The sequence below is a fragment of the Marmota marmota genome, unplaced genomic scaffold (genome assembly GCF_001458135.2).
Source record: "Marmota marmota marmota unplaced genomic scaffold, marMar, whole genome shotgun sequence".
Taxonomy (NCBI): domain Eukaryota; kingdom Metazoa; phylum Chordata; class Mammalia; order Rodentia; family Sciuridae; genus Marmota; species Marmota marmota.
The window spans coordinates 10,827,051-10,844,683 of NW_025999968.1; the positions used below are offsets into that span (position 1 = coordinate 10,827,051).

At 37.1% G+C, this 17,633-nt stretch overlaps 1 protein-coding gene across 1 annotated transcript in view; it reads left to right on the forward strand.

The window, feature by feature from the left end:
• Nucleotides 1-17,633, forward strand: part of Myh15 (myosin heavy chain 15) — a 123,065-nt gene that overhangs the window by 57,517 nt on the left and 47,915 nt on the right. The window contains 5 exon segments of the mRNA XM_048803852.1: nt 6,715-6,820; nt 11,598-11,619; nt 13,294-13,342; nt 13,345-13,574; nt 13,576-13,639. Of these exon segments, the coding sequence (XP_048659809.1) occupies nt 6,715-6,820; nt 11,598-11,619; nt 13,294-13,342; nt 13,345-13,574; nt 13,576-13,639 (471 nt within the window).

The window sequence follows — 17,633 nt, forward strand, 5'->3', positions numbered from 1 at the left end:
TTACCTTTAAACTCTCTTGCCTTGTCTCATACATGAGCTTTTGGGAGACACTTCACATCAAATCATAACATTCCTTCCCTGGTTCCCCAAATCCGTGCACATCTCATAATGCAAAATGCATTTTGTCCTTTTCCAAGAGACCTCATAGTCTCTACAGTTGCAGCATTGCTCAAAAGTCCAAGTCCAGAATCTCCAAAACTCAAGGCAAACTCTCTAAATGTAAGCATGTGTAAAAATTAAAAGTAAGTTACATATATTCAGTATATAATGGTACAGAGTAAACATTTCCATTTCACAAGGAAGAAATAAGGGCATAGAAAAAAGGTATGGGACCAAAACAAGACCAAAATTCAGCTGGGTAAACAAGTCCTATAACTCCATGTCCAGCATCTGGGGAATATGAATGACATCATGAGGTTCTCTCCAAAGGGCCTGTGTAGCATTGCCCCTATGGCCTTGCTGGTTGCAGCTCATGGCCTCTTTTGTTTCTTTTTCTGCTTGATTCATGCAGCTTTCTTTGGCAGACATCCCAAGTTATTGACATCTTTTAATCTCAGGGGTCTACATTATAACTTTATCTTCCTTCTCATATCTTCAGGCATCACCCTCTCAGGGCTGCCCACAAGGACTCCAACCCTGCTATCCTTTGCCTGGCCTCCTAGGTCTATTTCTTGGAGAACAAGCACCATATGATTGATGTAAAGGTCTGCCACCATCTTGAGCAGTAGCCAAGCCTCTTGGAACTATGACTATAGCAGCATTTGATGCCTAGGAAGCTGAGCATGGTAAAAAGCCTTCCTAAGCTCCCTGTGAAATCGAGGTTCTACACCCCACCCCCATCCTTAGAGAATTTTTACATTTTAGACCCTTGGGTCTGATATGGGTGTGATATGACAATTCCTGGGATGCCCTCAAACCATTTTTCCTACTATCTTTGTAAAGTACTTAGCATTTCTTTAGTGACTCTAATGTCTTTAACAACCCTATCTTCCTTAGCCCCAGATTTACTTGCACTTTTCACGCCAAACTCAAGATTTTTCAACTCTTTTTTTCTCTGTTCTCTGCTCCTGATTATTACAGTAACTTGGCTAAAAGCTGCCTGTAACATTTATGCCATCACCTGAATTCTGTGCTGCCTTGAAATTTCCTTCACCAGATTAATTAATATATTATCTTTAAATTCAGTCTCACAGAATGTTTCAAAATGGGCAAATGTAGACAACTTCCTTGCCAAAACATGAATAGCATCTAATTTCCAAAAGAGTGTTCCTTTTTCTCTGAAACCTCATGAGCCCAGTCTTTATTATTCACAGTTCTATCAGTATTTTGGTCTTCTGAGCTATCACCAGAATCACTCATTAAGCCCCACTTACAACATTCTAAAATTTTTCCAGGTTGCATCTCTAAATTTTTCAAAAATTCTTCCTCCAAATTCCAAAAAGCTCCAAGATCTTCTAAACTACATGGTCAAGTTATTCACAGAAAACACCTCTCTTCTTGGTACTAATTTCTGTTTTAGTCAGGATTGTTTTGTTTTTGGTTTGGTTTTGTTTTAATTATTGTAACCAAAATACCTGATAAGAACAACATGGAAGACAGAAAGTTTATTTGGGACTCAGAGTTTCAGAAGTCTCAGTCCTTAGATAGCCAACTTCATAGCTCTGGGCACAAGGTGACATAGAACATAATGGCAGAGGAAAACAGCCCAAGACATTTAGAAAACAGAGAGCTCTGCTCATCAGGGACAAAATATATACCCTAAAATTATACCCCCCAGTGACCTATCTCCCTCAGCCATAGCCTACCTGCCTACAATTAGTGCCCTGGTTTATCCATCAGTGGATTAATATACTGATTAGGTTAAGACTATCACAATCTAATTATTTCACCTTAGAAAATGTTTACAATGTCTCACACATGAGTTTTTGGGAAACTCCTTCTATCTAAACCATAAGAATTTCCTTAGTATTGTTAAATTGTTTTTCAGCTACATCAGAGATTTTCTTCAAATTAGGATCTCTTTCTGGAGAATTGTTATTCTCATTTGGAAGTATCACATCTCCTGTCTTGTTTCTTGTGTACTTACATCTATATCGGCACATCTGATGTAACATTATGTCTTCCAATATTTTGAAGTAGTTTTTATCTTCCTTTTCATATCTTCAGGCATCACCCTCTCAAGGGCTGCCCACAATGACTGGCTGTTTTCCAAAGCTCCCACAGAATCTGGTGTTACTTCACATATATGCTGGTTTGACACTGGTGCTGCTAAAGCTTATGACTCTTCATTTAGATGGGATACAGGATATCAGTTGGGTTTGATTAATAGGGGAGCTCAAAAGCTTAGTCTCTATTTGATTTCTTCTCCTTTGATTGATGTCAGCAATGTCTATGAGTGCCTCAGTAGTCCTGAGTGTAGCAGTTCAGGAAGGTGATTGTATGACTTTGTAGTGGAATTCCAAATATGTGTGTCCCCAGACTCCACAGAGTTGAGTCCTGATGGGCAGCAGATGAGCACAAGCAATCCTGGAGTCTGTGGTACTGATAATCAAGGACTTGAGGTTTTAGAACATAAATAGGAATTTTTCTAGGTCTTGTTCAGTGATTGATGTTGGTGCTAGGGCTTGTAATGCTGTTAATCAATTTTATAGAGCAGAGGGACACACAGAATATCTTCTCCAGATCCAAAGGGATAAGCACAAACTGTATCAGGGCTTTTGGCACTAGTAGCAATGGTCCAAAGTTCATGACTGTGGGGAGGATACTTTCCCCAAGTCCCCTGGTATATGTGCAGGTATTGTTGGGACCTGTTTCTGTATCCATATTCTTGGAGTTGTAGGACATGGAAGAGACTTTCTTAATATTACACAGTTTCTACATGGGTGCTGCTAGAGCTTATGACTCTGGTACTGGTGGTACATGATATGGATGGGAATGCCCCTAGGTCACACAGGGAAAGCTCTTGGAAAAGATTTGTGATGTTGGTAGCCATTGTCGTGGGGTTGCAGAACATGGATGGGATATTCTCCTGGTCCTCAGAGGCAAGTTTAGGTGTTGCCAAGGCGCTTGCACCAGTAGTTGCTGTCCCTGGGCCTTGGGCTGAGAAGGAATAAAAGTGATACTGGGGATTGGAGCCACTGGTAGCCACATTCCTGAAGCTACAGAACTCAACTGAGAGTTTTTCCAGATCCCAATGGGCAGACATAATTGAAGTCAGAATTTTGCAATAGTAGCTACAGTTTCAAGGTTGTGGGCTGAGAAGGCGATCTTCCATAGCTCCAATAATGCAAGTGCTTGTGGCTAGGGCAGCTGCTAGTCCTAAGCTTCAGGATGTTTGAGGGGACTCTCCTCACTCAATGAGGTTTACATTGGCCCAAGAATTCTAATAGTGTCTGAGAGACTGGTTGCCAGCCCCTAAACCAAGATCGCATCAGGCAATGATTATTATAGTAGTTTGGGTTGTGGAAGTTGAAGGTACCAAAGTGAATCCATTCTTTAAAGTAGAGCAGTCACTTTTAGGGCACTCTGCTCCATGAATCAGACTTAAAACTTATAAAGCAATGGGATTATCCTGCAGTTAGGACAACTGCTGTGGCTGGCATTGCTGGCACTTCCCTGCTCTCTTTTTCCTGGCAGTCTTGAGTGGCACCCCCCTCCCCACCCCAACTCCACCACACTTGGAAAGCCAGGGTTGAAGGTATGAATTGTTTTTTCTTTTCTCTAGTTTGCCTTTCAAGGTCTTCGTGCTGTTTAGGCTTCCCTTCACTTTCTGCTGATTTCCAGAGTTCCCTCTCAAGACTCTCCTTGAAATAGCTTTTTCTTTGTTGACCTGGTTCTTCTCTGTGGCAGAGTCACATGCAGGGCACCTGTCTCTGTCAGAGTTTTCACAGCTCTGGCCAAAAGATCTGACAGGAACGATTTTAGAGGAGGAAAAGTTTATTGGGTCCTCACAGTTTCAGAGGTCTTAAGCTGTAGGTGGCGACTCCATTGCTCTGTGGTCAAGGGAGGCAGAACATTATGGGTATGGAGACGGAAAGCAGCTCAGAACACAGGAAACGGGAAGCAGAGAAAGAGTTCTGCTCATCAGGGTCAAAATATAAACCCAAGAGCAATACTCTCAAGTGCCCTATCTCCTCTAGCCACACCCTACCTGCCTACAGTTAGTGCCCAGTTAACCCATCAGTGGATTAATATATTCATTATGTTAAGGCTCTCATAACCCAGTCATTTCACCTTGGAATATTCTTGCATTGTCTCATACATGAGCTTTTGGGGGACACCATATATACAAACTGTAACAGCACCTGCATTCTGCCACCTGCATAGTCTGGTTTTTCGATTAGTTAATTTATCTTGACATTATTTAAAAAAACCCATCATAGGATGTTTCCCTCAGTATTTAGAAGTAGAACTATTTATTTTTTCTTAACTTATACTGAATCCCCACAGCGTAAGTGAGGCCTACCAAATAGTCCATAAGTTTTTTAATATGGCTTTCATACAACCCTGTTCTGTAAGAGAAGAACAAAGAAATGAATAGTGAAGGGTTATGACTGGCTGTTTTCCAAAGCTCCACAGAATCGGGTGTTGCTTCACATATATGCTGGTACCCTGTTTGACACTGGTGTTGAGGGACTGGTTTTAAAGGCCATGTTGCCGTTAAAGTTTTATTTTTTATTAGTGTGTTGAGTTTTATTTTTCATTGAAAGATATGTAAGTCACAAGCTATGTTCTACCTGTACTGTTAAAAACTACTTGTGAGATTCTAAAGGTGTTCTGCCTCTAAACACCCTATAAAATCGAAGTGTTTCAGACCAGTCTCAATGTGTAGGTTCATAATTTTTCATTTCTCTCTCAACTACTGACAGTGTGGGTACATTAATTTTCATATTAGTCTCCAAAACTTAGTTTTTATTAACAAAAAAAATCTACATGTTTAGTAGTTATCTCTTTTTTCCCTTGCTTGTCTATAAATGTCCTCTGTTACCTGTTATTTATATTACCTTTCTTCCTATTTCCACTAATTGCCTATCTCACAAACATCAATATAAGAAATGATGGATGCATTTCTCTGTGTGTGCATACAGACACATTCTCTTTGGTGTCTCTTATGGTGTGGATGTGAGGTGTCCCCCAAAATCTTCTGTGTTAATGCAGGAATTTTCAGAGGTGAAATGGTTACGTTCTGGGAGCTGTAACTGTAACTGTAACTGACTGTAACTGTAGGCAGGTGGGATATGGCTAGAAGAGGCGGGTCACTAAGGGTATACCCTGGAAGTTCGTCTCTTGTCTCCTACTCCTTGCATCCTAACATCACTGCCCTCAATTGAGCAGCTTCCCCCCTGCTGGGTCCTTCCCCCATGATGTGCTGACTCACCTTGAGCCCAGAGCAATGGACTCAGCCATCTATGGACTGAAACCGCCATAATCATGAGCTCCAGATAAACTTTCACTCCTCAAATTTGTTCTTGTCAGGTGTTTTGGTCACAGTGACACAAAAGATGACTAGAATCTTGTCCTGCTCCATTCATGATGCTAACTGGCATAGACATGGGGCTTATAACCAAAAGAGATTCTTTCTCGCAGTTACAGGGACTGAGAACTCATAGATCAAAGTGTTGGTAGATCTAGTGTCTGACGAAGGACCGCTTCCTCCTTCATACATGGCCATCTTCTTTCTGTGTCCTCACATGGTGTGAGAATTGATGAACCTTTCTGAGATCTCTTCAGTAATGACAACTAATCCCACTCAATGAGGGCTTCACAACCTATTCATCCCCAAGGGCCCTGTCTCCTAATGTCTCATCATTACTTTGGAGATTAGGATGCATATGCATTTTGGGGGCAGGGGAATACAAATATTCAGTCTGTAATACATGGGATTCATACACTTTCATGTTTTTACATATACAGCTTCCAGCAATTCTCCCTCCCTACCCAAATTGAATTTCATATTTTTTGCTGGTTATAGGAAATATTTTCCGTTGCTAAAAGATAAACATATCAATAAAAAGAAATTCATGTTGTAACTGTTATCTAACTTCCTGCTAAACTAATCTCTGTATCCCCATTGCCAAGACTAATCCAGATAAACCTGGGATGTTGTGACCAACTTGGTGAGATATCAGAATAGTGTCATAAAGTTGTGAACTAGAAGAGGGAAGCAAGATGGAGAAGGGAACATGGAATCATGCCATGTTGTTTGAAATAATCAGTGATTCTGAGTCAGGAGAGCCGGGAAGGCTTCAAATGATCCATCAGTTATCACCTGGAGACAAATTTGCTGGATGTTGCTCTAGGGTGCAGAGTTTGGATTTGTGAGTATAATTTACAAAGATTGTTTTTACAACTTGTGAGGAAACACTGCTGAGTAAATGAACTTATCCTTCTGTGAAATGAGCTGCCATGGGAAGAAGTAAGCTTCCCACCACTGGAAAGTGATCAAACAGGAGTCTCCTCATTGCTTTCCTGGGACATAACTCAGAGCCCATAGTCTCTAGAGTTTTCCTTTCATCACTGATTTCTAGATCCTTTTGTTAACATATTGATGTATACAATATTTATTTTAAAATACTTATGTCACTGGGCATCATTTTCAGAATCTATGCTTATATTTTTCTTCTCCTTTCCCAAAGGTAAGTGGTTCATGAGCATAATTTACTAAAGTATAAACTATACCCTATTATTTGGTTAAATAATATCTTCTTTTGTCAGCTGTAGAGTGCCCTTGAGAGGAAAGCAAGAATGAACTGAAAAAGGGAAAAGCACAAACTACAGGGTGATTTAAAGGTGAACCAGGAAACTGTGGAGAACCTGGAGAGTAGCTAGCAGAGTGGCTCAGGATGTAAGCACCTTTCTGTTGACATGCGGTTCAGGAAAAGAGGTTAAGAGAGCAGTTCTGTCATTCCACTTATCCTCGAGACTCTAGTCAGGTATCTAAGACCTCAGGCAATGACAATAGGTTTAGGAATTTTTTTGATGGACTTTTAGATAATAAAAAAAAACAGTAAATGCATAATGTAGAAGATAACAGTGTATCTGAATAACAGATGAGAATCAAAGGTGTAAGGCACTTGAGATATGAATTAGTGGGAATTTAAGCCTACAAGTTAAACTCAGAAATGCTCACTTATTTTTACTCATGCTTAGAGTAATGGCATAAAATGCAAAAATATTTGACTTTAATATACTAATATACTCTCTAAACACTTAAATAATATTTGATAGCTATTTCATTCGTACTTGTGTAGGTATTTATTGTCAAATAATTTACTATATAAATATTAAACCTTAAAATCTAAAGCAAGGGGCTGGGATTGTGGATCAGTGGTAGAGCGCTTGCCTTGCACATGTGAGGCCCTGGGTTCAATCCTCGGCACCATGTAAAAAATAAATTAGTAAAGTTACTGTGTCCATCTACAACTTAAAAAATATTTTTAAAAAATCTAAAGCAAAACATGGCAACAATCAAAATTAAGGAAACTCAATTCATATTATTTTTTAAAATATTTAGGTACCAAAAAAGTATTTATGTACATACATATGTATTTTTCTTGGACTGAGCATTGAACTCAGGGTCTCACGCTTGCTAGGCAAGTACTCTACCACTGAGCTCCATTCCCAGCCCTCACATGGATTCTTCTCTTTTTCAATTTTTTGAAGATTACTTATTGATGGATTTTTATTAGTTTATTTTAATAATACATAATATGGTACATTGTGACATCATTATCATGCATGGAATACAATTTGCTCTAATTTAATCCCCAGAACATTCCCTTTCCTTCCTCTTGTTCCCTTTCCTGTACTCTACTAATCTATCTTCTATTTATTCATAGTGTTCTTTTTTTTTCCAATTAGTGCCTTATGGATACACAAATAAGTGAGATTCACTGTGGTATATTTGTATGTGTTAATAGGAAAGTTAGGTCAGATTGATTCTACCATTCATCCCTTTTCTGAATCTTCCCCCCTCTCCTTCAATTTCTTTTCTCTATTGATCTATTTTAGTGGAATTCTCCCACCACTTTCTTTCTTTCTTTCCTTTTTTTTTCTTTTTTCCCTTAGTTTGGTCTAGTTTCCACATATCAAATAAAACATTCAACCTTTCACTGTCTGAATCTTTTTAAAATTACACTTAGTGTGATGGTCTCCAGTTCCATCTATTTACCAGCAAATGAAATGCAATAATATCATTCTTTATTAAGTCTGAGAAATACTCTATCATACACACACACCCCACACTCACATTTTTTTTCATCCATTCATCTGTTGATAGGCACCTAAGTTGGTTCCCATAGCTTGGCTATTATAAATTGTGCTACTATACAACCCCTTGAATTATTTAGCAGTGTGTGTTTTTCACTTCCAAAGGAATATGGCTTTTTAGCTATATTTTACCATTGATTTTTATCTTTAAATAGTTATTAAAGACTATCTTCTTATGTATATGAATTTGATTATTTGGTATTCTTTGAGATTGGCTTTGAGGTTTGGTACCTTATAACTTTGGGAAAAAATTATATGGTCTCTAATTGAGTGCAGTCATAGATATACTAATTATTGTATTTCACTGCATAATCATTGCAGATTTTATGCTACTTTTTTTTCAAAAAGTGGAATAGAATGATGTGAAGCTTTTTAAAAAATATGTGCTGGTATTACTTAAAATCATTTATTAATAATCTCTCTTTGGTGCAAGATTAGGATACACAAAATATTTGTTAACATAAGTTAATATGGTGGTGGCAATTATGCTATAGTGTGGTAATTCAAGCTTATTAATTGTATTTTTCAAATGTTATTCACCCTTACTAATTTTTGGTCTGATTCACTTCATCATTACTTAATTTTCTGCAAACTGAAGGGCATATCAAGTTTTGTAGGGATTCTATACATTTTTACTTTAATAATGCTCAATTTGCATGGTTTAAGTGAATATTTCAACATCATATCTATGTTTAAAACCCATTTATTTAGTCATATCTGTGACTCAACTATTATGTGTTTTGCATGTTTTAAAATTTGTTTGTTGATACTTTTCTCATTGATTTGAAAGCATTAAGAAAACTAATATGTTTTTCTGTCATAAAAAAAATAAATAAATAAATTGTGCTACTATAAACATTAGCATGAAGATGGCTTTCTCAATTAATAGTTCTACCCGTTAGTGAGAAATACCATCCCATTTATTGATTCTTAATTTTACTTCTTGTGTTTTAGAAATGTAGTTGATGAATTTGGTTCCTAAGCCAACATAATGAAGATTTGGACCTATTTTTTATTCTGGTAGGCACAGGGTCTCTCATCTAATGCCAAGGTTCGTGATCCACTTTGAGTTTATTTTAGTGCGCAATGAGAGACGGGGGTCTAATATCATTTTGTGACATATGGATTTCCAGTTTTCTGAGCACCATTTGTTAAAGAGGCTATCTTTTCTCCAATGTAGGTTTATGGTGCCTTTGTCTAGTATGAGAACACAGTATTTCTGTTGGATTTTCTCTGTGTCTTCTCTTTTGGACCAGTGGTCTTCATATCTGTTTTGGTGCCAATACCAGGCTGTTTTTGTTACTATAACTTTGTAGTATAATTTAAATTCTGGTATTGTGATGCCTTGTGCTTCACTTTTATTGCTGAGGATTGCTTTTGCTATTCTGGGTCTTTTTTTCCCAAATGAATTTCATGACTGCTTTTTCTATTTTTATGAAGAACATCATTGGAACCTTCGTAGGAATTACATTGAATCTGTATAGTACTTTTGGTAGTATGGCCATTTTTTACAATGTTAATTCCACCTATCCAAGAGCATGAGAGAGCTTTCCATCTTCTAAGGTCTTCTTCAATTTCTTTCTTTAGTGTTCTGTTGTTTTCCTTCTAGAGTTGTTTCACTTCTTTTGTTAGATTGATTCCCAAATATTTTATTTTTTCAAGGCTATTGTGAATGGAATAGTTTTCCTAATTTCTCTTTCAGTTGATTTACTACTGGTGTATAGGAATGCATTTGATTTGTGAGTGTTAATTTTATATCCTGCTAGTTTGCTGAATTCATTTATGAGTTCTAGAAGTTTTCCAGTGGAATTTTGGGGTGTCCTAAATATAGGATCATGTTATCAGCAAATAGTGATAGTTTGAGTTCTTCTTTTCCTACATGTATCCCTTTAATTTCTTTCATCTAATTGCTCTTCCTAGAATTTCAAAGACTATGTTGAATAGAAGTGGTGAAAGAGGGCATCCCTGTCACATTCCAGTTTTTACAGAAAATGCTTTCAATTTTTCTCCATTTAGAATGATGTTGGCTGTGGATTTAGTATATATAGCTTTTGCAATGTTGAGATATGTTCATACTGTCACTACTTTTTCTAGTGTTTTGACCATGAATGGATGCTATATTTTGCCAAATGCTTTTTCTGCATCTATTGAGATTTTCATGTAATTCTTGTCTTTCACTCTACTGATGTGACGAATTATGTTTATTGATTTCTGTATGTTGAACCAACTTTGCATCCACTGGGATGAATCACACTTGAAATGGTGGGTGCACTATCTTTGTAGTGTGGTTTTTTTTTTGTGATTTACCAGTATTTTATTAAGAATTTTTGCATCTGTGTTCATGAGGGACATTGGTCTGAAGTTTTATTACCTTGATGAATCTCTGTCTGGTTTTGGTATCAGGGTGATACTAGCTTCATAGAATGAGTTTGGAAGAGATTCTTCCTTTTTCTATTTCATGGAATATTTAGAGGAGGATTGGTGTTGAAGGACACGTAGTGTGGTGGCAGGTGCCTGTAATCCCAGAGGCTAGGGAGGCTGAGGCAGGAAGATTGCAAGTTCAAAGCCAGCCTCAACAATTTAGGCCCTGAGCAATTTAGTAAGATCTTGTCTCAAAATAGAATATAAAACAGGCTGGGGATATGGTTTAGTGGTTAAGTACCCCTGTGCTCAATCTCCAAGAAAGGGGAGGGGGCGGGTAGAACGGGAGAGATAGAAACAGAGAGAAAGGGATAAAAAGAGAAAGAAATTCAGAAAAACATAAAAATATGTTTTAATGTTTTATTCTAAACATTCTGATTTTTACATTTTTCTAATTAAAATTATAAATGAGTCAGGTAAATTCATAGGTAGAGAATGAGAAAGGACTGTTGCCTCAGCTTCAGGTAAATGTGCTTTAGGTAGTTGTTTATCAAATGCCTATGCCTGTATTTATATCTATGTATGATGGTAGTTGTCAGTGAAGCAGCGTCTATATGAAGGTATCCATACCACAGAAAAGTATATCTAGACAGAGGGAGAACGAACAGTGTCTAAGAAGGCAAAATAACGTACACAGAAGTATGCCCTGGGGAAAATCGCTTTTTAAACTTATAATTCCTTATGAGGATAATAAAAATGAGTAGCTAATTTGTTTAATGTTTGCTGTGAACCCTGGACATTGAGCTAAAATCCTGGACATGTATTTTTTACTCATTAATCTTCCTGACAACCTTTGAGCTAATATTATTGACTGCAACTGTACTGTAAGTGTCAAGCACAAAGCATGACCAATGATATGTAATCAGTGTTAGTAATTTAATTTTGTGATTATTATTCTTGGTGATTAGAAGACGATTGCACTGAAAATCAGTAAGTTCTATAGCCACTGTGGCCTCAAAACATTTGATAGCACATAATTATTTATAAATTTTACACTATGTGACTCTTTTATACTATATTACCCTGCTAGAAAGTAATTAAAAACATACCAATTAATTTTAACACATACACATATAGTCTTATACGCATCCAGATAGATCATTTTTCTTTGGAGCTAAATAAATTTCTCAATAATGTAACCAACATTCAAAATAATTTTAGAACATCTTTTTATATACTTATCTTCTGAAACATTGTGAGCCAAATAAGAAAATCAATCTCACTGTGTGAATATAATTTATTTTCAGACACAATAATAATCTCCAGGTGATTATTTATCATGTTTATAGGCTTGTCTCCAAATGATGCTTGACTTTATCCCAAATCAAAACAACAAAATTTTCAATTTATTTAAAACTCAAATTTTGTTATCTTCATCACTTCTAAAAGAGTCCAAAATTATCACTGAAGAAATATTTCAGAAATGTTTGATTCACTGAGAGTGCTGTTTGGGGTAAACATGTTGGATCCTGTGATCTCTAGATGGAAGGAGATCACATTTTACCTAGAGGTGAAGATCATATTTTTTTCTTTCAGCACCTTCTTTTTCATACCTCCTCTGTAGAACTGATAGACTACTTATCTGGTTTGACCTTAAAACATGCTTTCCCTAAGCCATGGTACTTTTTTCAATGGAAAGGAAATTTTCGAAAATCAATTCTATCCTTTTCTTCCCTATCCTAATGTATGCTTAATTAGTTAAGGTAATGTTAATGATCATCAATGCCCTTACTGTGCTATAATACAACAATGCTCTCAATATTTGTGGAACTATTCACCCCAGCACTGAAAAAATAGAGTTCTTATCACTACTTTCCTTGTTCTAATAATCTTGCCATTAGTGGTATCAAATGACTATTCACTTTGGTAGTCTCCATTCCTTCAGTAATTCTAATTTGTTGCTGCAAATCTCCTAATACTGGAGATCTAGTGCAGACAAGGAAACTAAGAAGCCAAGTTTGTTAACTGTATGAAATTAAATTGATACTGTTTAAGAGAAAGATGCTTCAACTTGATGTTCATTATAGTGATCAGATTTTTGCCTAAGTTCTGGTAGTTGAGATTGTAAGGTAAATGAATTCTAGATGAGTAAAGTATTATATATAAAATTCACCTCGAGGGATGGGAACAAGGCTCAATGGTAGAGCTCTTGCCTGGCCTGTTTGAGTTCTCAAGTTCAAATTCTGCCACAGCAAATAAAAGAAACAAACAAAATCTTAATTGCTTTAAAAAATAATTCCTGGTTAATTTTGTCTTTCTTGCCATATAAAAGATGGTTTCCTGTTCCTTTGGGAAGTGCTCTTTGGTAAGGTTCACCTCCATATAATTTAATGACACTGCCTGTCATTGAATGCTGAAAGATCTGGAAAAATCTTCAAATTCTAATTCTGGTCTTGGTACTGATTGGAGAAAAGTCACTTAACTTCTGTGTATTCTATTTTCTTTAGTTATGCATTGTGGATCAAAGTGTCATGTTATCTTTGTTAGTTTTAAAGAAGAAAAACCAATAGAATAAAGATCTTAAATATAGACTATGCTAAAAGTGCTTAGTACATAAATCAGAATTATTTATTGCAACAGACTTGATCACAGGATTTGAAAGAGGCTAGAACTTGAAAGAACCACTTGAGCCAAAGTGGAAAAGGAGAATGCTCTGACCTTACCTGTAGACTTAAGGAGAAGCTGGAGGAGGGAGGAGGGTCCAGTTTGACTTAGCTGGAGATGACCAAGAAATAGGAAGCAAAAATTCAGAAGCTTCTCCAAGACCTGGAGGAGGCCCACATTTGTAGGTGATGTCTGCCTCTTTGAAAGAGGCATATAGGCAGTGAACTCAAAGTCAAGGATCAGGAAGAAAACCTACAGCATATCAAGCAAAAACTGGAAAAATAGTGGTTTGTAACTAAAAGTGGATGACCTCCTGGCCCTTGTTGAGCAGATGAGTTGAGCTAAAGTAACTAAGCCCTCCTCATAGACTTCTAAGCATGGACATAGGTAGGAGAAGGGAGGGGAGAAACAAAGCAGAATGATGACTCAAGGTGTTAGCTAAAGCAGGCTATAGCTCTTCCAAATGACTAGATCAGGCTTGACTTCAGTGGCTATTACTATCAGGCAACCATCCTCTGAATGACACCTGAGAGTGGCTTCTGGTTTCATGAGAATTCTAGTTCATGTTCTTTATGAAGCTTTCTCATGATTCTATTAGTAAGTTGACTAAAAAAGTGAAGCCACTAGCCATGTCTGTCATGAAGAACAGCTTTGAGTTGTGAGCACTCCTTAGGGATGGCCTAGGGACTAACAGTCTGTTTAAATAAATGGTGGACACAAACAGTCTTGTTGAGAAGAGGGAACTTTTTGTTTACATCCTCTGGTGTCTTTTTACCAACTAGCACTAGAAGCTATCATATGTCCTTTCTTTGCTGAGTCTGTGAATCTGTGTACTGCAAGTTCTCATGCTAAAGGGTTATTCTCCAATCACGGGTAATAGCAACTCTAACTTCTGATAGTAGAGAGGAGTTTTGCTTTATATTAAGCAAAACAAAAGACTGGTTACTGCAGCCTCTACTCCTTGTAAGCAGAATTTGTAAAGTCCTAGGAGACACATATAACCCAAATACTGGTATTTATTACAGCAGCACCTTGATCTCTTGGTGCCAATTTTATCTTGATCTGGATGTGCTGACATAACAAAATACCTAAGATTGAGCAATTTATAAATAACAGAAATGTACTTCTCATGGTTCTGAAGGCTGGGAAGGCCAAGATCAAGACTTCAGAAGACTTGGTGTCTAGTGAGGGCTCTCTGCTTTAAAGATGGTACACCTTGCCAGGTATCGTGGCACAGGCCTATAATCCCAGTAATTTGGGAGGCTGAAGCAAAAGGATTGGTAGTTCAAAGACAGCCTCAGCAACTTAGTGAAGCCCTAAGAAACTTAGCAGGACCTATTTCAAAATGAAAAGGGCTGGGGATGTAGCTCAGTCAATAAGCACCTCTAGGTTTAATCCTCAGCACCAAAAAAAAAAGAAAAAAAGAAACAACAAAAAAAGTTCCTCTTGCCTGGTCCTCATATGGTGGAAGAGCAAATGCTCTGCCCTCACATGGCAAAGGGGGGGAAGGAATTAACATTCCTTTGTACTTCTTTAATAAGGTCACTAATCCCATTCATCTCTTCCTGCATTATGTGATCACCTCCTAAAGGCTCTACCTCTTAATGCTATAACATTGTTGAATAAGTTTCAACATATGAATTTTATGGTACACATCACACTACATAACTTGGCACCCAACCATCCTCCCATTATCTTAGAATGCAGAGTGAGCATGCCTAATCTGATCATTTAAAATCCAAAATATTCCAAATTTTAAAAATTTTCAGTACTAACATGTGCTGCAAGTAGAAAATTTCATACCACAAACTTTGTTTCATGCATAAAATTATTAAATATGTTGTATAAAACTACCTTCAAATTATGTGTGTAAGGTATATATCAGCAACAAAAATGAATTTTGTGTTTACAGTCCTATCCCCAAGATGTCTCATTATGTATATGCAGATATTCCAACATCTGAAAAACATCTGAAATCTGAAGCACTTCCAGTTCCCAGCATTTTTAATAACTTGTTTCTATCTAGAGGGGACTCCAGCCTTCTCCTTCTCTTGTATCTCTTCTGCATTTTCTGAGAATTCCTTCTTTCCCTGGGCACTAAAAACTTTATTTTTCCAGGCTTCATTTGTATCCTATCTCAGCCCAGGTCCTCACTGCCACCATCCCCTCCTGTGCTTCTCATCCTAAGGAACTCTTCTGTTCTGCAAATATTGGTAGAAAGTCATAAAATCTGAAAGCTATTGCTAGATTCACTGTCAGTTCATTCCAACCCGGTATGACTCTAGATATGCTTTCTTGCTCAAAAGTTCTTGATCATTCTATTTTATACAAAATCTTTCCTCATATTCTGAACTTGCCTTTCTGAATACATTCTTTCAATAAATAAGACCAATTAAGATTAAGACCACTCATCTCCTCAGCTTATACATTTTGTTTTTCTTTCCATTTCTTTTTTTTCTTTCTCTCCAATGAATAAATTATTGTTCCACATAAACATGATTTATCTATTCCAAAAAAGAGAAGCAAATCCAAGTATAAAGGACCTAACTTTAGAAGCTAGAGGTGGTGTCTTGAGAGGAAAGCAATGCATTGGTATGTGCATCTCTAACAAAAGAGTAGTTTTCTCTTTATTTCTCGCTGTCTTAACAATTCACCTGAGAACCATGTAACTCGAAATAAAACTTACTATTATCCTTCTTGATTTTGGAGTTTGATAGTCAACATGTAAAGATACAGTTAAATGACAATTGAGACAGAAGTCATTTGAAAGTTACTTTGCTTGTTATCTGGCACTTGGGCTGGGTTAGATAGAAACCTGGGATCTCTCCTTGAGACCACTTCACAGGACTAGCATGGACTTTATTACAACATGGAAGTCACAGGGGAGTTGTACTTCTTACACAGCAACTCAGGGTATGAAGGGTATGTGTTCCAAAACACTAAGGCAACATTGCAAATATTGTGACTTACAATGCTACAGAGTCTCTATAACTCCTCCTGTTAGTTATAAGCCACAGGGACTGGGGTCTGTATAAGGGTGTGAATACCAGAGATTGTGGCTCATTGGCAGGCTATCTTTAAAGACGGTGTAACACATAGGTTACACATAGGTGTATACCTCATCATTTGCTTACTCTTCAATCCCTGAAATATGTGTTTCCTTTCCCTTTTTTTTTTTTTTTGAAAGTGTGCTTTTAAATTTTTCCTTCAAAACTTGGCAATATCTTTATTTCTCCCAATCAGCTATGTAAAACCAATCCACCAACTTTTCCTGAAGCTGGCATTTCCTTCCGGATGTATCTGTCACCAGCACTGATTTTTCCTATCGCCCAAGCTCCAAGCCTGTTACTTGTTTTCTTTCTCATTTTTTGCTCTCCAATTATTGCAGCAGGTTAATTCTTCACTGTCTCGCCATCCATATAGGTCTTATATCCATATAGGTCTCTCATTACATTTTAGCTGTACTGTAACAGTGGTTTCCTAAATTATCTTTTTTGCTTCTCACCTTTCTTTGGTCCAATCCATCCTGTATAGTACCCAGACTAATTTTTCTAAAACATGACTTTATTGAATTATGTCCCTGCTTAAAAATGAACTCAAAACCTCTGCTTTCAAGGTGTCCTATGGCTGTGATCAGGCTCAACCTGTCTTGCCAGTTTTAGATCCCATTATTTTGATTCACAGACCTTCATTTCACCCCAGCTAAAATGATTGCCTTTCACCAAATATCCATTTTTTCCCACAAATGAGTCATTTTCTACTTTCTGGAATACTCAAGTTCAACATCTTATGTTAAAAATTTGCCCATTCTTGAATTCTTGTAGCACTTTGGGACTCCCTCTTGCTTTCTTGCTTTCTATAATCTTTTAATTTTGTGTAATGGAAAGCAGAAACTAGGTCTTTGTACAAAATCTGCACTCAGTTACTAGCATTATTCTGCATAGGTCTTTTGGGCTGATAGGTTCAGGGATTTGTCCAAGGTCACAAAATATTATGGCAGAGATGGGTCACAACTCCAGATTCTGCATAAGTCTGCAAGTGGCCCTATTCTGATGCCTCAAATATTTTTTGGTAGGATGAATTCATTCTATTCACTCTCAAGTGGGTATATGTTATGCTCAACTTTTGTTTGAATTGTTTACTTCATCTTTTTTCAAATTATAATGCCAAGAATGCAAATGCTTAGTGATACAGTAAAAACAAAAGCATTTTCAAAAGCATATGATGCTGACAGAGAGGCCCAGGGCAATTTAGAAGTGATAGGCAATCTCACAATTATCTTGATTATTTTGAATTCCCATTGGTTCCTGCATTTCTGGGAGGCAGCATTTTTATTCCTC